Below are 24,117 nucleotides of genomic sequence, written 5' to 3' on the forward strand. Positions count from 1 at the left end.
AATAAAGTTATTAAGTTAGATCCATGTCCAAGGAATCAATATCTAAAATATCAAGTGTTTAGACCTAAAATTGTCGGAGGAGTTTGGTAGAGTTCTCAAAGGTCAAATCGTTGAACTTTGACCCCTTAAAAGAAAAATTTCTGGCCGAAACCCGATCAGATCGATTTTCCCAAATCTCAGTACCCTGTATATCAAATTTTGAGTCTGTAGACTAAAAATTGACAGAGTTATTGCGTAGGGAAATGTACACATACACACACAGACACGTTCACTTTTATAGATATATAGATAAGATAATAAAAACTTATCCTGTGAAACTTAAAATAACAAATGGCGTACCATGGAGCCCGAATGACAACAAGTCTTCCTAGATTTCCAACACTTCCCATCTCTTTCGATATCCATTAGAATGTATTTTGCGTTATCTCAACATCGGTCTATCATTGAATTTTTTTTTATCTATGTGTAACTGGTAATGTATCATTGAATTTTTGTGCTTCTATGTATAACTGGTAATGTATCAATCTTTTCGTTTTCTGGAATTCCTTCTGATCTTCACGATTATTTTAGGTTTTGTAAATTGTTTTCTTAATTCTACTGCTAGAACATTTTCCACATGGTTGTTAAGGAACTTTTCTGACTTTTTGGGATGAAGATCGGTTATTCATATTATTTAGATTAATCGGACTACTGTTCTCATATTTAGTGTGATTTTCACAACGTTTGAGTCGATGTAACTTCCGACCTTCTTCAGGTATATCTTGTCGAACTCGGGAATGTTTCTGTCGAACTCGGGAATTTAAGAGTATGCTACCACCGTGAAGTAAATAAAGGGTTATGCTCGAAATTCCACTAGAATTCCCGAGTTCGACCAGACACACCTGAAGAAGGTCGGAGGTTACATCGAATGAAACGTTGTGAAAATCACACTCAAGATGAGAAAAGTAGTCCGATGAATCCAGATAATACGTAGTAAAGTAGATGATTTTCTATAGTTTCTTGGGATGGTTCTTGTCTGTTAATATAGATGTAGTTCTTCATTTGATCATCTAATTTGTTATGTCTGTTTCCTATACACACATTCTCATGTTCTGTGCGAACTTTTTATGTAAATTCGTGAATTATTTTTAAGCAGAATGCATGTCTTGCCATCTTTCAGTTTGCAATTTTCTTAGGATCATCTTGAACATTTTTTCATTAATTTCGCTATTATTAATTTTGTCTGTTTCTTCCACATTTTCCTGCTTCTGCTGGCTTTCCTTTATATTTTCCAATTATTTATTGTTGTGGTCTTGTCTCCCTTCCCACATATTGCTCCAGTAGTTTTTTTATCTCTCAGATCCTATTCCTATGCTTTTCTTACTCCTCAGTTTATGTTTTAGTCAAACTAGATTTCATTGTTTCCAAACGCAATGTTTTTGTGTGTACTGTCAATTTTGTATTTTTTATCGTCTCAGTCGTCGCTTTAGTATATTTTATTTTAGTTCTTGATATTTCTTGTTTAGTTACACTATTTATCATGCGCGTTTCATCTGTTCTCGTTTTTCTGCTTTCTTTTGCCTTATTTACTATTCTACTTTCTTGTTGTAATTTGCTGATCTAAATGTCAAATCTGGCTTACCATCTGGACATTGATAGTTTATTGTGTTAGTTTCTATTTTAGTCTCAGATTTACTGATTTGGTTCTTGCGTGAATTAAGTTGTTTAGATCTGTAATGTATGTTAGGATATATGTGATGCGGTTTTTCAACTTTTCTGTTTCTAATTTATATTTTCTTCATTCTTCATTCCTTAGGGATGGAAGGTTGGTTTTGTATCCGGCTTGACATTTTCTTAGTATAATGTTCAGGGGCATGGCATCTATAATGAACAGTAATGGTGATAGAGAATCACCTTGGAAGACCCCTCTTTGTATTTTGATTTCAGTTATGCATTGTCCATCAGCTATTAGTTCAAATCTCCATGTTCTCATCGCATTTTCTATCAAATTGATTATTTTAGCCGGTACTTTGCATATTATCCGCCATTCTATTATCCTCTCTTGCGGGATTCCATCATGTGCATTCTTATAGTCTATTCATGCCATGGCAAATTCTTTTTTTTTTTTTTTTTTACTTCTAACCTCTTTCAGAATCCTTTGGTCTATGTATAAAAATCATGTGTTCCTCTTTTTCCTTTTTGGCTTCCTTTCTGTTCCTCTGGGAATAGTCCGCGGTTATGAAGAAAATGATAAATTTGTCCTCTCAGTTGAGAAGTTAGTATTTTCCACATTGTAGGTAAACAGGTTACATGCCTGTAGTTTCTGGGGGTGTCCCCCACCTTTGTGTGTCTTTTAATAAGAGTGTCGTTGCACCTTTTATTATTATTATTATTATTATTATTATTATAAATTTTTCCAACAGCACGTCATGGAAGCAAAAAAATCTAAGGGAAAAGACTGTCCTGATAATGTCTCAGACCAGAAAAGCAACTCGACAACTAAAGATGCAGATCAACAAGAGCTTTTGTCTTATGCCGACAACTTATTCGAGGAAAGAAGTGACCTGATGTGCGGCATTGGTTCCTTCCATCCGACCTGTTTAACGCCGTGCACCAATATGTACTGCTTCGTGTTTTTCTACTCGCTTGCAGGCCTCTCCACATCCACATTAAATTTTTATATCGCATCACAAATAACCGCTCTGGAACGCCAGTTCGGCTTCAGTAGCGCCGAAAGTGGGTTTCTCCTCGCTTGCAACGATATTGGATTCCTGTTGACGGTCCTTTTCATCAGTTATTACCTTCGCAATGGCCACGCACCAAGATGGCTATCATTTCTGACTGGGCTATTCGGAATTTCTGGTCTAATATGTGCATTGCCATACTTTCTAGGTTCAACGAACGAGGGGAGCAGAAAAATAATGGAAACAATGGATAATAATGGTAAGTACCTTTAAAAGAATTTGTTTTTATTAAAACTCTGTAGATGGAAAATTGGATGTGTTTTCTTGCCATATTGTTTTGGAAATCGTATTAGCATATTCTTTGTTTCCTGCTCTATTCTATCTCTCAAGATATAAAGTGAAGTTCAAGTGAAATTAAAGTGAAGTTAAAATTCCCCTATGCCTATGACCGGAATAACTTTCCTAGCAAGAGGTTGATTAAAACATCTGTTACCCATGTGATTTAGTCCACTTTTAGACCGGAATTGACCATGTACAGCATAATAATATCGACACACCGTCCCCCGTTAGATCACCGAAGTTAAGCCTCGTTGAGCTTAAAACAGGCGACCATTTGGGAATACTACGTTCTTTATGTGTTCTCCGCTTATCGCGGCATTGTTTCCAGTCGTCTTTGACTTTTTCTTGTCTCTGGAATGGCTAGAGATTGTGCAACCCTTGCTTCACAATTCAGTGATCCAGGATGATCGGTGATCCTCTTCGTTTCAACGGATGAACATCCTATGACGCTCATTTAAACTAAAAGTATATTTTATTTTCAATATCTGTGATCGCTTTTAATATTTATTTTAATATTTTAATATTTATTTTTTGTTGATAATAATTAATCCATGTATATTTTGTTTGTAATAAATTTCGATTTAAAATACCATATTTTTCGCATTTACAAAATAAAATCAATGACTCACGTTAAACATAACATGCTCTAGTCCATCACCTTACAGATGCTAAACTTCTGACTGACAAACAATATGGATTTAGACATGCCCGTTCCACAGCAGACATCCTTACTGTAATCTCTGAACGTATATACCATACACTGGACAAAACAGGGGGAGGGCAGATCGGTAGCTCTAGATATATCTAAGGCTTTTGACAGGGTATGTCATGAGGGCCTCCTCAGGAAAATTAGATCATATCACTGGTAAAATACTGAACATAATTAAATCCTTCTTAGAGAAGAGAAAAATCGAGGTTGCCCTCGACGGTCGTACATCTAAACAATATGATATAAATGCGGGAGTGTCTCAGGGGTCTATCCTTGGATTCTACTGTTCCTGATATTCATAAATGACCTCCCCGACAAAATTGCCTCTTATATGGGTATATATGCTGATGACACCACGCTCTATAACAGGCACGACAGGAAAACAAATGAACACATATCTAAAGAAATGGCAGAAACACTAAAGGATGACCTCCAATCTGTAGTGGAATGGGGACAAAAATGTATGGTCACGTTCAATGCCTCCTAAACTAAACTAGTTTCATTCAATAATTACAAGAAACCCTCTCTACAACCTATAGCAATGGTCAATAACTCTTTATCTGAGAGTACATCTTTCAAACTCCTTGACCTAACGTTCACAGGAAACATGAGTTGGAACAATTACATTGAAGGCATCGCCAGGGCCGCTGCAAGGAAGGTGGGCTCTCTCTGCCGTGCTAGAAAACTACTAACACCCAAAAGTATCTTGTACTTGTATAAGGCAACCATTCGCCCATGTATGGAATATTCCTGTCATATTTGGGCTGGTGTATCTGCTACTAGTCTCTTGCTCCTTGACAAGGTTAAAAAGAGAGTCGCAATTCTGATAGGCCCTGAACTTGCATCTGAGCTTCAGCCTCTGTCCCATCGACGAAACGTTGCATCCCTCTGCATGTTCTACAAGTATTTTAATGGTGAATGCTTTGACGAACTGCAAGCACTTGTGTCCACACGACGTGAACACCCTCTACAAACCCGACAGGCTGCTAAATCCCACCCCACACTGTAGAGATCCCTAGATGTAAAAGATAGTTCTACTCCAGTAGTTTCTTCCCCAGAACCGCTAGACTCTGGAATTCAATTCCACGTCCCTGCTTCCTCAACTGTTCTGGCATGCAGAAGTTCAAGTGTAACGTGAACCGACATCTTGCTTCCCAAATCCCAACATAGTAACCCAGTAGTTGTTGCTCCTGATAGTAGCCCCCTACACCAAAGTGGCAATGTGCAGCCTTGTTTGGGATGAAAATGTAATAAAAAAAAAAATAAAAAATAATAGTATGTGAATTATAAGTGTTGATGTATTTTTAATATTTCAAGGAGTGCACTGTACTTAATTACACACGCACGCATACACACACATACGATGCGTTTTTTAAAAAATCTTTTTAATTTTGTATTAGGACTGGACGTGAATTTCACAAAGTACCAACGTGATTACGAATACATGTGCCACACACAACCAATCTTAACAGTTGGTAACAATGAAGAAGGTGGGGCGGACGCTGGCGGTAGAAGTCGTTATTCACACTGGAAAAACACGTTGGCACTGGTGATACTAGCAAATGGAATGGTCCTGCAAGGAGCAGCTAAATCCGGCAGATCACCCCTCATTACGTCATATGTGGATAACAATGTCAAGAAGACACAAACTGGTAAATATATTGGTGAGTTTCCTTCTTTAACTATTCCAATCTTTATCCTTGTACCTTTGATTTTTAACTATTCTGATTTTGACCCTTGCTTTTTTATCACTATGAGACACCATTCATCAAGGCCTAAATACCGCTTAAAGATAATTGTTCAATTGATTGTCATTTGGTATTTCACAATACTATGAAGGGATTGGAAACGATGTTTGAAATTGCAACATTTGATTGAATAAGAGAAATTATTGATAAGCATTTGTAGACAGAAGATTATAAGACGATTCATTGTTTGGTTGCTTTGTTTTACGGCATATCAACCGAATTCCGAATTAAACGTTTGTATACTTCAAATGTGTTTTATATCTTAAAATATTGATTCATGGTGTTCAGTTTACTGATTTCTTAAGGATAAATTGTTGCTTTTATTTTTAAATTTGCAGAATATGATTGAGTTTAGTAAAGGAAATGAAGAATGCAATAACACCACTGTTTGGTGAATTTTAAGTCAGGAAGACTATGTTTTAAGGCAGCCTCATCTAGAAGCTTTAATTAATATAAGACGACTATGTAGTAGTAAGGAAAGAATCAGTCATACGCTATTGTTACACGAACGGGAAATTCTTGAAAATTATTGTGGAGACATACACACCCTATAACCGCTCAGATGGACTTGTCCATTAGGTATATAACCAGCACGTCTAGACTGTTCGATGAGAGCTATCCCGGATGTCGTACAAAGACGACTCTCCCTGGACTTACTTACAATTTCTGTACCACTAACCTTTGCTTGGTATAAATGTTCTTATTCTCATCAAGTCGTTGTATTCCTACTTCACCCTTTCCGACTGCACTTCAGAAATAAACTATGATTTTAGATCCACAGAAAAATAATGGACAGTTATTTGTTTGTAGGACGAGTTCTTCTTGTGAATATTTTACAGAAAGGAACCAGAAAAAAACGTTCTGACAGTTATATATTATTTGGGCTAAGATGTTTTTAGTGTGTAACGTAGACTTAGTTATTAGGTATGATTTTACCGTCTATGGTGGCCACATATGCTATGATTGATATAAAATATCATCGGATAGTCAAGTAACTTGTTATAAAAAAAAACACATTTAGTTACCATTTAGAATTTAGAAGTCCGGATATATAGAGGTTATATATCCGTCATATTTGAGAATATATAGTCTGGTTAGATAGGATATTTAGATACTCCGTATTTTAGAATGTAATGCGCGAATATATAGATTATTATTAGCCTGACGATTTGCCCCGAGAATGTAGCATATATCTTTATGGGTATATTTTCATACTACGATGGAACCTTAATAACATGTTGAGCACTGTTGAAGTAAATACTTAAAAACATTATAATATATTATATCACTTTCTAATATTATATGTGAAGTAGTCAGTGTGTATATATATATGTGTGTGTGTATTTGTGTGTTTGTGTTTGTGCACGTATGTGTGTGCGTGTGAGATAAAACTTTTTTAAAGTTGGAAATAGTTTGGTTTGACAAAGATCTTATATTTGTTCTTACAAAATAATTTATTTCATCGAAAAAACTTTGAAAGATTTTTAAAAATTTTAAAATAATATTTAAAACGTTTTATTATATCACAGGATGACGAAAACGTATTGTGTTTGAAAAATTCGGATTTAAGATAAATTGACTTTTAGTAGAACATATTAAGAAAATAAACATATTAGGGTGTTCAGTTTTGCAAAATATTTTCTTGGGTTTTTATATATTTGTTATCATTGATCTGTTTACAATATTGGTCATCTACTATCGTATTAGAAATTACGATGATATTGTTGGATACCCTCCTTTAGGACAGCGTTTCACAACTTGGCCCTTAAGTTGATCACAGCCTTCGATCGAAAAGCCAGAAAAGGACGCTTGAAAAAGGTAATTGAAAATGCAGAAATTTGCAATGTTAATACATAAGGTGGCCATGAAAAAAAGTCATTATTTTTATATACAATAGAACCTCTAGATACGAAATTAATTGGTTTCAGCTTGGCTTTCATAAATCGTCTAATTCATTCCATGGTCTATGAGAACACTCATTTGATAAGAAGAGTAAAACCAGAATAAAATAAGAGCCAAACAGTACCTAACCCAAACGTTAATACATTTACATAAAGTAGATATTAGAACATAATGCAATAATAAATAAAAAAAAAAATAATACGAAAATGTGGAACATTAGTTTTTAAGTGAGGCGATGTTCGAATTTTACGAAAACCAATTTTTTTCAGTTTCTAATTTCCAAGATATTCAGATTTCGAAAATTGAATGACAGCTACGTCAAGTTTACACCCATGATTCAAAGACGTTGTCATGACAACAGGGAGCTGGTCGAGCTGATTAATTCAGATCCCGCAGTTCAGACTTTTCTACCTGCGACCTTTGGTTATTTCCTTAGCTCAAGAAAATCTTTGAAGCGGTCGTTATAATAATTGAGGACAACTGAGAACAATTGAGATGAAATAGGCTGTGACGAGGGTCATTGACACACTCACACAAGAGGACTTTCATGGGGCTTTCCAGAAGTTGTTGGAACGGTACAATATGTGAATTGCAACCGGAGGAAATTACTTCGAAGGGAACTAGAGTTTCATGTGTGTACTATCAATATAAGTGCCTATAGGAAAAATTCTGGAACTTTATTCAAGGCACCTCGTATCTATACATGGCTTAAAATTATAATCGAAAAGGGATACTTGTATAAAATTTGAACAGGAATGTTATTTTTAATCCTAAATGTAAATTTCACGTAAGTTAGTTTGAAAAATGTCGATACTCAAAAAGGACTGATTTTACAGAATTAGAACTTGAAAGCACTTTTTTAAAACTCTAACTGTAAACTAACCGTAAGTTAAGTTTAGGTTTAGTTTGAAAGAAGTTTATCTGGCAAGGTTCAAATTCTGTAGGAGCAACTCCCTCCTTTTTATTTGCTCCAAGATTACATATTTGAAAAGATTGTTGTTTAAATATAATGGGATGGATTCAAGAATCTTTTTAATTCCATTTGTTTCTTCAGCCTCTGCCACATCGACGAAATGTTGCATCTCTCTGCCTGTTCTACAGTACTTTAACGGTGAATGCTCTGACGAACTGCAAGCATGTAAATACCCCCGACAAACCCGACAAGCATCTAAATCCCGCCCCTTCACAGTTGAGATCCCTAGATATAAGAGAGCCTACTACTCCAGTAGTTTCTTCCCCAGAACCGCTAGACTTTGGAATTCCCTTCCGGGTCCCTGCTTCCCCAACTGTACTGACATACTAAAGTTCAAGTGTAACGTGAACCGACATACTGCTGCCCAACTCTCTACATAGTAACTTGATGCTTATGTCCCTGATAGTAGCCCCCTACATTAAAAGTGGCAATGTGCCTTGTTTGGGATGAAAATGTAAAAAAAAGAAGAATGGAACAATGAAATATAAATGTCCATGGAGGAAATCTGATGCCTGTGCTATAAGGACACGTGTTGGAAGCATGTGCATGAAATTCACGTGTCTAGCCCACTTGCTGACGTCAAAGAGAAGGATTAAATTAATATATACACTTAAGTTAGCTCTAGAAGAGCAGTTTGCGACAGTCATTAAGAGAGTTTGAGTGAGTCCGGTAGAGCGAACCGGGGAGACTGACAGAAACTCCTTAGAAAGCTAAGGGGAGGAAAAGACGACAATATAGCATCGAATTCAAATCACCAGCTTAAAGAATAAACGTTTTGTATTTATTATGTAAGCCTTTTGTCTTCGTTTGTCATTCAACTGCAAGGTAATGTGTTTTGTCTTCATCGTCTTGTATAATGAACTTTGTATGTAAACCCCTTCCAAAGACTGACTGTATCACCCTTTTCGATAATGCATCTCGCTCCAGTTTAAAGAACTATCATTAACACTTCTCCTCACTATACCTCAGTCCCACTGTCTATCGCTTCTATTATAAAGATGAACCCCTAGTGTGTCGTTTTTATAAATACGAGGTACGGAGAGTAAGGGCGAGGGGAATAGAATCGTCGATTTTTTTTACGCTATATTTTAAAGCAATATGCTAGCTAAAATGAGTACGTTCTTGGACCAGAAACTCTTATACATTTAATAAATTTTCGCAAATTAACAAATTATCTGCTATCAGCACCCATCTTCAATACATAATTCCAACACATTATTCTATGTTTTATTATTAGTAAAAATGTGGTTTCTGTACAGTAATCATGTTTTTGTATTTATTTTCTTTTCTTTTGTAGGTATCATCACTTCTGTGTCGATCTTCGCACCATCTATTTCATTCTCTTCCGCCACAATCTTTAGTCGACTTTACTTCACATTAGAAGGTAAGAATTTTACATTTTTTCCATTCAGACATAGCGATGTATTAGTGTGAAAATGGATGCCCCAAAAGAGATCTCGGTTGGTTTCAATAAAAAAGCAGGGCAATGTTGGCAACTGGTGTGGCTGCTCCATACCCAACATTACAATCTTCAAAGGAAGAAAATTAAAAAAAAAAAGTCAGATGAAGTTTGACGGAAGGTTAAAATTTAAATCCTATAAATTCTTTCGAGTTTTAACTTCATAAATTATTAAGAACATAAGCATTTTAAATAATCAGTTTTGTAATAGAAATCAGACGTCTTACATTTAAATTGCAGAAACACTTTTTACTCAGAAATCTGTTTTTTTTCCAGCAGAAATTTGTGGCATTCATTGAGTTCAATCTGTCTTTGTTGACAATATCACGTGAGATGATATTTGGGCTTGGGGATGAATACCCAAGAACAATCATTTCTGATTAATGTTTACTAGTTTTAAAACATGCAAACAAACTTGATTGTTTTGCAGAATAACGGTATATTTTAAAACTGGTAGAAATTACTCCTCATAAGGTGACGTGATATTGTAGACAAACACAGACGGAACTTGCCGAATGCTGGATTTATTTTCAATATTTTCGTACGCTAGAACCAAGTTTATGAGAGTAACTAAATTTTTATATATGTACGTATATATATATATATATATATATATATATATATATATATATATATATATCAGTCTGAGACAGATTAGAGATAACGAAAAACAAATAGTTTAAGTATTTTGGAATACTTATTACAAACAAATTTATAATTACTTCAGTCTAATAAGGATTCTCAATAAAGGAAAGAGTTGAGACAGCGAAAAGTGAATAGTTTCAACATTTAAAATATTATTTATGAGACTTAGTCTTTCTTTTTTAGAAACTGCGAGAGGGGTCTTATTGTTCTTCTAACAGAAAACTTGAAGCTGACAGTTTCATATATTAATTTCTTTCATGAAGGTAGTTCTTAATTCTTAACTAACCGACTACTTCAGAAACAAAAAATTTCAAAGACGAAAAAAGGAATTATATTTTTTGGTCAACACACTGAAATTTCCAGTTCAAATACACATGTAAACACAAAACATGTGCCAGATGCATATAACATTTTTCAACAATATTACCTTAGTCTAGAAGTATTGCTTTTTCACGGAAAGACTGCATACCTAATGGTTTCAGCATTTTTTAAAAATAATTCTTAATAAACATTTAATCATTCAATTTTAGTTATGGTGGGGGGGTTATCAGTTTCATACGGAGAATTCTGTTTTTAACTGTTTTCAATACACACGAAAGTATTTTTCGAGTTGTTTATATTTTAATACTTAATTTACTTACCTCTTCATGAAACAAATACATTTCAATTTCACTAATTTACGAAACTAACATAGGGAATACATTTTCTTTGCTACGCCTAAAGTATATTATTGTTTTCTAGTTAACACGTGCATGTAAACAAAAAACAAGGTTCCATGTAAATTTACCATTGGGAGATTGGGTGCAAATGTACGCGCAAACATAAAACAAAAACAGGTTTTACACAAATTAAATAAGAAAAGAAAAATGTTAGCAATTCCAAATCAAATAGTCAATATTATATATACCAAATGTGTAGCCATATGTAGAATTATGTACGAATATATATATATATATATATATATATATATATGTGTGTGTGTGTGTGTGTGTGTGTGTGTGGAAGAACTAACGACACAAACAAACATCACATAAAAACAATACTTGAATGAACTCTACATATAGAAAATTAATAAATTCTGAATTATAGTCTCTTTTTGAGTCTTTTCCATTTTAATCGCACATAAAATCGTTACCAACCTACAGTAACTACATTTACATGGATAAAAACCTTCACTAACTGACTTGTAGAATCTTTTCTATAAATTAACTCGTTTTTTTCATTGATTGGTATAGCTTCATAAACAAAACATTCTTTTTCGTAGACACTTCAGTCTCATTCTTGATGTGTTTTTTCTGTCATTATCGGGCTGTTTATTTTTGTATTCAGTACTTTTAACTGATATCTGATCATCGGTCTTCTTATTATCTAATTTCACGACTTGAGTAGGAGTGACTACCCTCTCACAGCAATAAATACTATATCGTCGAACCAGAACACCTTGATTTAAATATGTTCATTATTATTCTCAGTTTTTATAATTATTTAAATTTGATTTATGACAAGGCTCATAAAATCATAAAATATTACAAACATAAAGCTTAGTCAATTTTCGCAGTTGAAGTGATTATTTCATCTCAATTTATTTTTTTAATAAAATCCAAATTTTTGCAACTTTCTAACTTTACACTATTTAAGATATTTATATAAAATAGTATATGCAGTTTTGGTGTTTGTGTATAGACGCTACAGTTAGAAATTACCAAACAGACAAAAGCGTATACCAGCTTCTTTGTAATGTATATTTCTATATTTATTCAATAGAAACGGATTTGACCCCGGAAGATCCACGATGGATCGGAGCCTGGTGGCTTGGTTTTCTTTTATTTGGTTGTGTATCTCTCATCGTTATGCTTCCGGTGATGTTGTTCCCACGAAAACTGCCAGGGAAAAAAAAGAGAAATGAGATTCCACTTAAAAACGAGATTACACGCACAAATGAAATTATACTCGACCATAAACCAAAGAGGAAATCATCAGAAAACGTAAAAAACATGGGAAAGGAGTCTAAGAAAAAAGTTAACATTTCCTCTTTGAAACGTTCATTTCTTGGTAAGTAAATACTAACATAAGTCACTGATTATTGTTCAACAAATTTCAAGTTAAAAAAATATGTAATACCTATTTCGGGGTACAAAAAGTATCCTAACACTAAATCTAACATTTTTTTTTTTTAGACAAGACACCGTTTTCATGTACCATGAATCATATTTTATTATTGGTTATGAATGAAAAAAAAAAACAGAATTGTCGGTTGAAACAAAATGTGCTCTATTAATCGTCTGATATTGAGTATCATCCTCCCTTTTAATATTCCAGCAGTACTCCGCCAATATGGTAGGGTTCCATTTTTATTTAAAATGTTTCTCAATTACTGAAATATCCTAATGAAATCTCTCGCCATGTTTATCGCTTACATCATTAAGATTCTCCGTAAAATTCTTGAAAGTGACAATTTTGCAAAAGAACATGACCTAATTCGATAAAAAGGGCTCGAAATAGATTTTCCATACCAATGTATATATGCCTTGTACTTTTCAATGTTGCACAGCGTTATTGATGATGACAACCCCCCCACACATGTTAGAAAGTAAAGTAATATGTTTTTTAAAGAGGACCAAATGCTTTATATGGAAAAATTAAATGTGTACATCTATTTAATTGAAAAATTAAATAGATGCACACATTAAATTATTGATCTTTTTTATTGGAAAGAAATATGATACATAACTACAGGTGCAAAGAGCTTTAGGATGGTTCATGAAAAATAGAATAAAATTAAATTAACAAAAACACTTTAACAATTTTTTAATTAATCAAAACTAAAAAAAATTTGTAAATATTATCATTAATTAATGTTAAAATTTGAAAGTAATTTTTTTTGTATTTATTTTAGCGATTATCTTTTTAGTACTTCGTGAAAAACCTTTGCCCTTCTCAGGGGCCTTATAGTGTCCTGAAGTTTTGAAAACCTTGGTCCAATCAATAGTTTTACTTAAACCGAATGCTAACTCTAATTCTGTGAATTTCCATCTACGACTGTAAATAACTTGACATCCATATGTATGTCCAAAATATTGCCAAACTTATCAAGTTCCTTAATGCCAGCAAGTAAGGTGATAATATTTCAATGATAATGCATAGCAAGCTACTACGAGGACTAGCTACTATTTTTACGAGCTTTCCAATCGTTACGTCATGTCACCCGAAAAACTTTTGTTAGTTAACCTTATATTTAAAAATACTGGATCCTCTGCATCTTAATACATATCAATCAGTTTCTTATACATCACGAGGAAGTTATTTGAATCTGTGGTAATTAAGAATTTGTCAACTGACTAAGCAAAACAATATGCACGCAGAATTAGTACATCTATAGAACAGTCCATTTGGAGGGTAATTCCCCCACAACAACCCCCTCCCAAGCTGATTTCCGCGGTTGTGAGAATTAGTATTTCTTCCTTTTGGAGCAGACCATCAAGGGGTCTGTGCGTTTCCTCTTTCTGCCGGAGCGTCTCGGTTCTGACATCCCTTTTGAAGGGTCTATATCAAAACAGTCATACACAGTTTCAATCGCCTCACTGCCGTCCTGCGGTGGTTCTTCTTGATCCTTGTAGAAGCTTTTCCTGATTTGATTCAGGTGCTTCTTATGTTGGAACTTTGGGCCCTGAATTATGTATGTAATATGGCCGATTCTTCGTAAGATCGTGCCCTGTTCCCAAAAAGAAACGTTATTTCTAAAATGTCTAAAATACACATTATCTCCGCTGTTAAACCGTTTCGTTTGCATTGTAGAGGTTCTGTTGTGTACTATGTGTTTGTGTAGTAGTTTATCAAATACGGATTTTATTTTCCGTCCAAACATGATTTCTGCTGGGGATCCCGCATCTGGTTTGTCTGGATTTCTCGTGATTCTGTAAACCTGCAGAAATTGCTGAAAGGCCTTTTGTGTCGGTGTACCGGACGCCTTTTTTTAATGCCATTTTAAGTGTATCGACGAAGCATTCGGCTTGGCCGTTGCTTCTGGCGTGGTACTGGGGTGTCGTAATATGCTTGACTTGATACGTCTCGCAGAATTCTCTGAATCTGTCGAGATGAACTGTGTAGCGTTGTCGCTAACCAGACAGTCTACAACCCCAAACCGAGCAAACACTTCCAATAAAAAAATTGTCGTTGTTGCCGTGGTCGGTTTTTTGCATCTTAGTACCTCTGGTCATTCAGAATAAGAGTCAACTACTATCAGGTAATAAAAATCCTCCATAGATCCAGAACCAGAAAAAATGTCTGAACTGGTGTCACCCAGTGCTAATTTCTGCTTCGTGGTTTGAATGAAATTGTCATTTAGGGATTCTGACTTAATTTCCTGAAGTGTGACCGGCAGTTCGCGGATAATATTGTTTATCATGGTTTTTACATCACTATTAATACGTAGTGCCACGCTTACTGAATCTTCAAGAGGTTTCATTTTGGCAGGAATCAGTCTCGATAGACATTCTGCATGGGCTAGTTGTTTTGAGGGAAGAAATTGAATTGTAAAATTATAGTTCAGCAGAATACTTTCCCATCTTAATAGTCGGTTCGAAGTGAATGTTGGAAGTCTTTTTTTTTTATCCAAAAATGGATATCAATGGCTTACGGTCGGTTTGTAGAAAAAATGTCTTCCGTACAAGAACCAGTGGAATTTTGAAACTGCAATTATAATTCCTAGGGCCTCTTTCTCGATCTGAGAATAATTCTTTTCCGCTGGCAAGAGAGTCCGTGATGCGAAAAGCAATAGGCTGTTTCGAGCTATCCGGCATTCGATTTAGCATACGGACCCCAACGCCATATTGACTAGCGTCGCTAGCTACTATTATGTCCAACTGCGGGTTGAAATGCGCTAGGAATAGTTTTGAAGTCAGGATTCTTTTTATTTCTTGGAATGATGTTTGGCAATCTTCTGTCCACTCCCAAGCCTTATCCTTTTTCAGCAATTCATTAAGTGGTGCGCACAATTTGTGCATATTTAGGATGAACCCCTGGTAATAATTTGCCAAACCTAAAAAACTCTGCAATTGAGTTATGTTTACTGATGCCGGCATTTCTTTAATAGCGGTCTCTCTATCTGGGTCTAGGCGTCTGCCATCTTTGTCGATTATTTGACCCAGGTATTTAATTGTTTGTAAAAAGAACTCGCATTTATCTGCTTTGATCTTAAATCCATAATCTTGTATTCGACTTAATACTTGTCTGATATGCTTTTGCTCGTTATGATAAAGATATGCGATTGTGGTGTCCAAGCCGGACAGCATAGTATCCATTACTTGCTGGAATATTACGAGTGCCACCTTGATACCAAACACGAGTCTTTCGTATCTGTACAAACCCCGATGAGTGTTAATACAGAGGAGGTTAGCGCTTTTTTCGTTTACCGGAATCTGCAGGTAAGCGTCGTTTAGGTCGATATTAGAAAAAAACTTGCCGCCATTTAATTTCGTGAACACTTCTTCTGGACTAGGTAATGGATAATGAAAATCTTCTAAGGACCCGTTGAGTCCAGTCGCGAAGTCGGCGCAAACGCGAATTTCCCCGGACCTTTTCTTTACATAAACTACTGGAGCAGTCCACTCACTATATTCAATTTTAGCCAGTATACTGATGCTTTCCAAGCTGTCTAGTTCCTGATTTATTTTGTTCAAGGAAGCTAACGGGACATTATGTTTCTTTTTAAACATCGGTTGTGTGCCAGGTTTCAACTTAAAATCTGCGGCCATTTTTGTACATCTCCCGAGGCCAGGAGTAAATACGTTTGTGAATTCTTTTTTAAAACAAGTTATAAGTTTCTCCGTTTCTGCTGGGCGGGTATCTATTTTCTTGCAGAATGTGGATATAGGAAGATCCCAGAGACGAAACTCCTCCATGCTGTCAGAACAGAACAGGTTCTCACTATCTTTTAGCACATACAATCTTAGTTGTTTTTGTTTTCCCCCGTAAAGTGACGTTTGTAATTTATTCACATTCAAAATGAATTTTTGTACCATTAACGGCCGTCGCCGTTCTATTAGTTTTTAACATAGTCGGCTTTCGTAATATTTTCCACGTTTTGATATTTATTATTGAAAGATCCGATCCAGTGTCTAATTGGAATTTAATAACCTTGCCGAAAATGTTAACTGTTACATATTTGCGTAGATTTTCATCTACGAGGTCCTTAGTTCTGGTTTGACGCACACGGCTTCTATTCTGAGTTTTGCGAACTTTTATGACCGATCTTATTGCATAAATGGCATCTTTTTGTTAAAAATGGGCAATCCCTTACCCAATGTATTCTACCACATCTGAAACAAGCGCTCGGTGCTTTTAGTTTTCTGAGTTTCGGTGGTTAGTGTCTGTGTGCTATTTCGACGGTTTTTTTCTTAGTTATTTTTTTATATTCGCGATGCTTGCTTCGATATTTCTTGCATCTTTTTTTATAATTTCTACTTTTTGACAATCCTCAGTCAACTTTTGATGCGTTAAGTTCGGTTCATTTTCTAACTTTGTAAGGACTCTGCGACTGATTTCCGCATCTTTTCCCGAGGTTAACCCTTACGCAAACACAGACATTGAAAATTGTCTGCTGTTAGTTTAGACAACTTAAAGTCATCACAGTGTTTGTTCACTACAGCTGCGTAGGTGGCAAAATCGTCAATAAGCCACAAAGAAAACAGAACAACGGAATAGAGTTTAAACAATATATTACTGGAACAACAATGTAAAAAGGTTACAACTGAAAAGAGTAGTAAACGTCACCGAACAGGCGAGGGTCGCTCTGGCGTTTAATCCACACCTGGGTCGAAAGGTCTATGGTTTATATAATGGATAGAACATTTAGAGGGTGATTCCCCCACAACAATATCAAAGGCTTTCAGCAGGGTTTAGCTACTAACTATGTAATATATGAAAAAATATTTTCAACCACAAACCAACCCTCTCTGTCTCTGGTACGATTATAAATCTAGTCGTTGATGCCTAGAAGTATAAAGTACGTCGTATTAATGCCACGGATCAATTCAGGGCTCAAATTCCTTCCTGGTCTTTATCAGTGATTTTCTTACATTCTAAAATCCTGCTTTGAGATTTCTGCAAAATGTCTTCTTAAACATTCATTTATTTATGTTTGAGATATTTGATCGTTGGCTTTAGTGTAGTCAATTTATACCTGTTCATGTCTAGAATATTTATTATTATTATTATTATTATTATTATTATTATTATTATTATTGTTGTTGCTATTATTATTATTATCATTATTATCATCATCATCATCATCATCATTATTATTATTATTTTTTTCTTCTAATGACCCAAAGAAAAACAAATATTTGACCTTTTGTATTTGGTTTCTTTCTGAATTGATTGCAAATGGTAGGGATTGTCTTACTTATTATCTATTTTTTCACTTCCTGTCATCACTTGAAATCGTTGCATCCAGAGACTAGCAAAACATACGGTTATTACTAGTTAACTTTCGTGACGGGAGGGATATATATTTATTAATATGAAAATATACGAATAATTGCACATTGGTCTTCATTATAGAGTAGGGTGTAATGTTTTTCGGATTTCTATTGCAACACTACGAAGATTTATGCTGAACATCTTTTTGATGCTCTTTATTCTAACATATAATTAGGAAAAGGTTTGTTTTAATGCATCTAAAACACTATTTTCTCCTTTTACCACCAACTCTCTAGCCCTCAGTTTGCCCCAATTGAAATGGATGTTTTTTTCACAGAGGAAAACTCCATCTTTGATAAGCCTCTATTACTGACCTTGAGACCAAACATGAAATGAAAGAATTCTATCAAATCTGATGCATAGGTTGCTGCAAAACTGATGGGATCATTCTACCACTCTAGGAAGCATCTAACTCCGATTCAATATCGTACAAGGGTAAAATATATCTTACGATTGAGTACTGTTGACACATATGCAGATCTGCTGCTGAGGGCGCCCTTCCTTTGTTTAACAGATTAAAAAAAAATGACTTCGCAATCTAGTGAGCATCTTTTGTTCCAACAGTCTTTAATAAAAAGGAGGTTGATATTCTTTTTCTACTCTATCGTTATTTTTATAGCAGGTGCTCGACTGAGCTCCAATCTATGCCCTCTGTAAAATATTCACAGTGAAAAGTTGTCTAGCTACAAGTACTCTAAATAATTTTCCTACTTCCTCTGTGTAACTAGAACTAATTAAAATTTCCATCATTAAAGTATGTTTCCAAGAACCACCCGTTTGTGGAAAAGAATCGTACTCGGGTTCTTTCCAGCTGATTACAACAAGACTAATGTAAATAATTCGTTGGCGAAGCGTCATCTCAAATAATCAAATTCTGCACAGTTTTAACCAGCGTTAACAACCCTCAAAGTGTTGCCTCGCCACATACTTGAAAAAATAATGTACCTCTTAAATATAAGGGTAATATTATAGATCAATCCAAGGCTTCTTTGTTTATAAAATAAAGGCGTGATATATTACAAGAGTTCTTTATATATATATATATATATATATATATATATATATATATATATATATATATATATATTTATATTTATAGGTTTTCTAAAATCATTAATCCGAATTATTCGTCACGTTCCGTATGTGTTGATTACGGCTGCCGTTTCCGTGAAACTTGTTGGAATTGCAGGAATTCTTTCTTTCAACGCCAAATATCTCGAAGCCCAATTCTTTCTACCTGCTTGGAAATCAAACGCTCTCATGGGTAAGTTGACGTTCTGAAAGGATTCATTCTTTCGTATTAAAAATTTCTTATTCCTATTTTCTTATCTACACTCTCATTGACGCACACACACACACACACACACACACACACACACACACACACACACACACACACACACACATACAATTTCTTTTAAAATTGGCATAAAAAATCATTCCAAGCACGTAGTGTTTTAATAAGATCGCCTATTAATTCGAAGCATTCAGAAAAAGGGTGCATCACCCCTAAACAGAACAAAACACATCAAGAAACAGTGAAAGTCAGCCAAACTTTAGTTTGAAATAAGCTCTGCCATTTGCTAACCGAGACATTGACTTGTGGGAGGGAATAACAATAAATTCGTTAGAGAGCTAAACTAAACGCCATATGTATAAAAACACTCAGTAACGCGAATTTAATTGATTTTAGCCTGAAGAATGATGATTCCCTATAGGGATAATCCGTCAAAGCCTCTGTATGGCTTGTCATACATATATTTTCATAAGTTATTATATCCACACACAGAACCCCCACCCCCATAATAGATATTCTTTCTTATTCTTATTCTGTTCTTTTAGAGGTGACGAACTTTAAATTGACAACTATATTTTCTTTAATTGCAGATTTGGCAATTATAGGTTATCTTGAGTTCAGCTTCGTTTGGCAATTCATAATGAAGAGGCTGACACCCGAACAGCGTTTGCATATTGTGCAAATTTATTTTTAAGCTTTTTTTGCGTAGAGTCTAAAGGAAAGAGTGCATAGATTAAAACAAGATATATGCAAATCATAGCCATTTTCAAGTTCAATGTAAACAAGTTCTTGTTGAGATGTACTTTTAAATAAGCCAATTCTACCCAATTCCCACCAATACCCATTATTACGGTGTTGTCTTGTCGACCTCTTAACAGATATTAATACTTATCATCGAGTGGCTTTCGGGCCTTGATTAGCGATGAATACCTTGTAAAAACAGTTGGAAATACTAGATGTATGTGCTCTCCGCATATCTTGGCTTATTTCATCTTGAATTGCTTGCTGGACTGGCATCAAGCAGTACCGAGTCAACAAAGGTTTGATTGCGATTGTGAAACCTTTGCTTCGCAATTATACACGAAGCAACCTTCACAAGTTGTATCTATTGGCTCTCGAGATTAAATGGGGGCCATGATTGTGGATATTTACAATTCTCACTTTATATATAGGATTAGGATTGACTTAGCTTCTATGTCAATAATTCGATGTCAGTAGACGTACATTAAACGTTGACCAATTTGAAAATTCCAAAGCTTGAGCGGTGATTTTGTCACGTTTTTACGTTATGTATAGGAATTGCCACGCCTGTCACAGTATAGAAAAAAGAAGAAGCCCAGCACCCTGTACTAGTCAGACTTAATGCTGCTTAACTTCGGTCACCTAACAAGAACTGATGTGTCAACATTATTATGCCTTAAATAAGATTGCTCACATTGATTAATTTAAAATATGTTACCATGTTTTCCTGGGATTTAATGATGATCAACGAATGCTTCGCACTCCCATATTTTTATTGTGATCGAAATAGGTGATATCGTCCACTTTTTTCAATCAAATCAGTTGATTGCCTGAACTCATCGCGGTGCACCGAAAGGAAGCTTCACTTACTTCTCCGCAGTGAATTAGTCAACGATACATCGAAGTCTACATTGCACTGTAGAGAACCTACTTTTATAATTATTTTTATATATAATGGTTTGAATTAAAGTTTAAAATATAAAAGTCAATTATCATGGTTCAGTTGTGCTCTAAACAGAAACATTCATTTCTGATGCTCCTCTGTTATTTGAAATAACTTTTGTTGGTTTTATGTGTGGGGTCTTTCGGCTTTTGTGGTAATAAAACTTCTCAAATGCGCTTGTGATGTTAGGTTATGCAAGATGTTAACTTTAGTTAAAATCGCCTGTTCCTTTTTTCATCGGATTATTTTCGATTATCGATTATCGATAATTTTTTAGACATTTCGATACAAAACCTATCTAAAAACACTATCAGGCACATAAAGCAAGTTCGTGTGAAATTTCTATAAAAATCTGCCCAGCCGTTTTTGAGTCCTTAGGGAACGTACTCTCTCACATACACAAACACACGCACACACACATACACACAAAGTTCCTTTTATATAATAGTAGAGATAATGATTGGTTAATTATTTCCTTTATGTTACTTTAATGATGCTGTCCGGTGGTTTTGTAGTTATCTGGAAGTTGCGACTCAATTTAAAAATTAATTGCGGAAAAAAAAACTCAAGGTGTATGTGTAGGTAAGATAAGATAGGTTTTAGATTTAGATTGTTTTTTTTTTTGCAATCCGTATTTTGACTTTGATGGTTATAATTGTATTTTGCTTATCCTGTTTGTTTCTGACAAAGTGGTAATAATTGCTGTTGTGTTACAATCTACTTTTCTACCACTTATGGTTGGCAAGTTTTTGTCATTAATGTGGCATTTTTCAAAGCTTGTTACATCAAATGGCTTCATGTATTGTTTGAGACGATTTGTATACTACTCCTCCTACTACTACTACTAATAATAATGATAGTAATAATATTAGAAATAGTAATAATATACAATCGAGTTTCGCCAATATAGACGTGATTACACACATAGTATCTCTTGCTTTTTTCATTATTTGAATTTTCATTTCAGAACGTTCCAGACGATATTTTTTAACTACGCGGTCTGTATATAAAACTCAGGAATTTATACGAAATTTAGAAATTAATCCTATATTGCTTTAACGTGGGTAGATTGTTCTCATTCAGTAAGCCATGATCGGATAACCTTTATCTTAGCACTCTTCTGGGGATTGAAGTTTCAATCCTCAGTGTGAGCGATACTAAGCATACGATTACAAAATACTTTAAACTTTACTTTTCATAACCGAGTGAACAATAAAAATTTACCCTGTAGATTAAATGTTCCAAAATTCAACAACAACAAGATATATTAGTACACAGAGCAAACCACGGTGAGGATAACACCTAGGATGAGAACAGTAATCCGAATAATCCAAATAGTATACATTATCAATCCGCATCTACAAAATCATGAAATATATTTAACGTCATTATTTTCATTTTGGTTCAACATTTTTGAATTAATTTCAGGTATGATTAAGCTGCTAGCTCTATCATCAGGTACACTGCTTGGAGGAATATTTACGTCGAAACTGAAAATATCTGCAAGAGGGAGTCTCGCCATGATCACCGTGGTGCAGGTTCTCACCGGCTCCATTGAAAGTTTATATTTAATCGCTGGCTGCGAATTACCTCCAATTGTTGGACCGGATACTGTTCGATTCAGGTAGAGTATGTTAGTAAAAAAATAATTATATATATATATATATATATATATATATATATATATATATATATATATATATATATATAAACATAATTAGTTCAGACTTGTAATTTGGCACATAACTCACAGAATATATATATATATATATATATATATATATATATATATATATATATATAAAATAAACATAATTAGTTCAGACTTGTAATTTGGCACATAACCCACAGAATCAACATTTCAGTTAGGTCAGAAAGTAGGCCAGGCGTATTACCTATTGGGCAACTCTTCTATAATTCAGTAATTAATGATTAAGTCCTGAAAATAAAATTGAATTTGGAATATTTACTTTTTAAATAGGGTGATCCTTTTTATATATTAAATTACCAACTGTTAGCCTGATTTGGAATTTCTTAGCAAATTCCATTGTGTCTAGACGCATTGTAATATTTGAAAGCAGATATTTAAAACGACACTTTGTTATACTGGTTTCTGTTTTTTTTTTATCTTCCCTAGAAATCCAGCTCCTGCCGAACACATGATGCCAGAATGCGTCACTTCCTGTTCCTGTGATGAACATCGATTTCTTCCGGTTTGTTTTAATAACACCATCACTTATTTCTCCCCTTGTTTTGCTGGTTGCCAGGATAAAAACGGAACGGTAAGAAAAATCACCATTTTCGATTATTTAAAGATACAATCGTCTCATAATGCTTATAGTCGCAACTTATATAACATTAGCAAATGCTTCTATAGAAAATAAACTTATAGCATTATGTTTAAGACAGAGACGATTAACACAACGGACAAATAAGAAAAAGGCATTTTCAAACACTTTAAGATCTCGAGAATTCAACGACAAATTATCTGAATTATTCGAACTACTTTTCTGAATTTTCTGAATGAGGATTGATTTTTCGTATTATTTGGATGTTATCATCTTGAGTGTTATTTTTACAACATTTCATCGCCTGAAAAAGGTTGGAAATTACATCGCCCGAAACGTTATGAAATTAATACTCGCTCAAGTTGTTAAACTAACTAAACGAGCTTCATTCAATAATTACAAGAAACCTTCACTACCACCTATAGCAATGACCAACGACTCTTTATCTGAGAGTACGTCTTTCAAGCTCCTTGGCCTAACGTTCACAGGAAACACGAGTTGGAACAATTACATTGAAAGCATTGCCAAGGCCGCTGCGAAAAAGGTAGGCTCTCTCTACCGTGCTAGAAAACTACTGACATCTGAAAGTATCCTGTATCTTTATAAGGCCACCATTCGCCCATGTATAGAGTATTGCTGTCATATTTGGGCTGGTGCATCGGCTACTAGTCTCTCGCTCCTTGACAAGGTTCAAAAGAGAGTCGCAATTCTGATAGGCCCTGAACTGGCATCTAAGCTTCAGCCTCTGTCCCATCGACGGAACGTTGCGTCCCTCTGCCTGTTCTACAAGTATTTTAATGGTGAATACTCTGACGAACTGCAAGCACTTGTGCCCTCACGACGTGAATACCCTCGACAGACCCGACAGGCAGCTAAATCCCACCCCTACACTGTAGAGATCCCTAGATGTAAAAGATCTTTCTACTCCAGT

At 34.8% G+C, this 24,117-nt stretch overlaps 1 protein-coding gene across 1 annotated transcript in view; it reads left to right on the forward strand.

Annotated features, from left to right (window-relative positions):
- The first annotated feature begins 2,408 nt into the window (after nucleotides 1–2,408).
- LOC145286547 (solute carrier organic anion transporter family member 3A1-like) overlaps nucleotides 2,409–24,117 on the forward strand; it is a 30,784-nt gene continuing 9,075 nt past the window's right edge. Inside the window, exons 1-7 of the mRNA XM_080135437.1 lie at nucleotides 2,409–2,715; nucleotides 5,112–5,375; nucleotides 9,632–9,718; nucleotides 12,203–12,490; nucleotides 19,805–19,879; nucleotides 22,327–22,522; nucleotides 23,036–23,180. Of these exons, the coding sequence (XP_079991563.1) occupies nucleotides 2,409–2,715; nucleotides 5,112–5,375; nucleotides 9,632–9,718; nucleotides 12,203–12,490; nucleotides 19,805–19,879; nucleotides 22,327–22,522; nucleotides 23,036–23,180 (1,362 nt within the window). The remainder of the gene's footprint in view (nucleotides 2,716–5,111; nucleotides 5,376–9,631; nucleotides 9,719–12,202; nucleotides 12,491–19,804; nucleotides 19,880–22,326; nucleotides 22,523–23,035; nucleotides 23,181–24,117) is intronic.

Source organism: Euprymna scolopes, chromosome 10 (genome assembly GCF_053919585.1).
Source record: "Euprymna scolopes isolate OS-2025 chromosome 10, ASM5391958v1, whole genome shotgun sequence".
Classification (NCBI taxonomy): Eukaryota; Metazoa; Mollusca; class Cephalopoda; order Sepiida; family Sepiolidae; genus Euprymna; species Euprymna scolopes.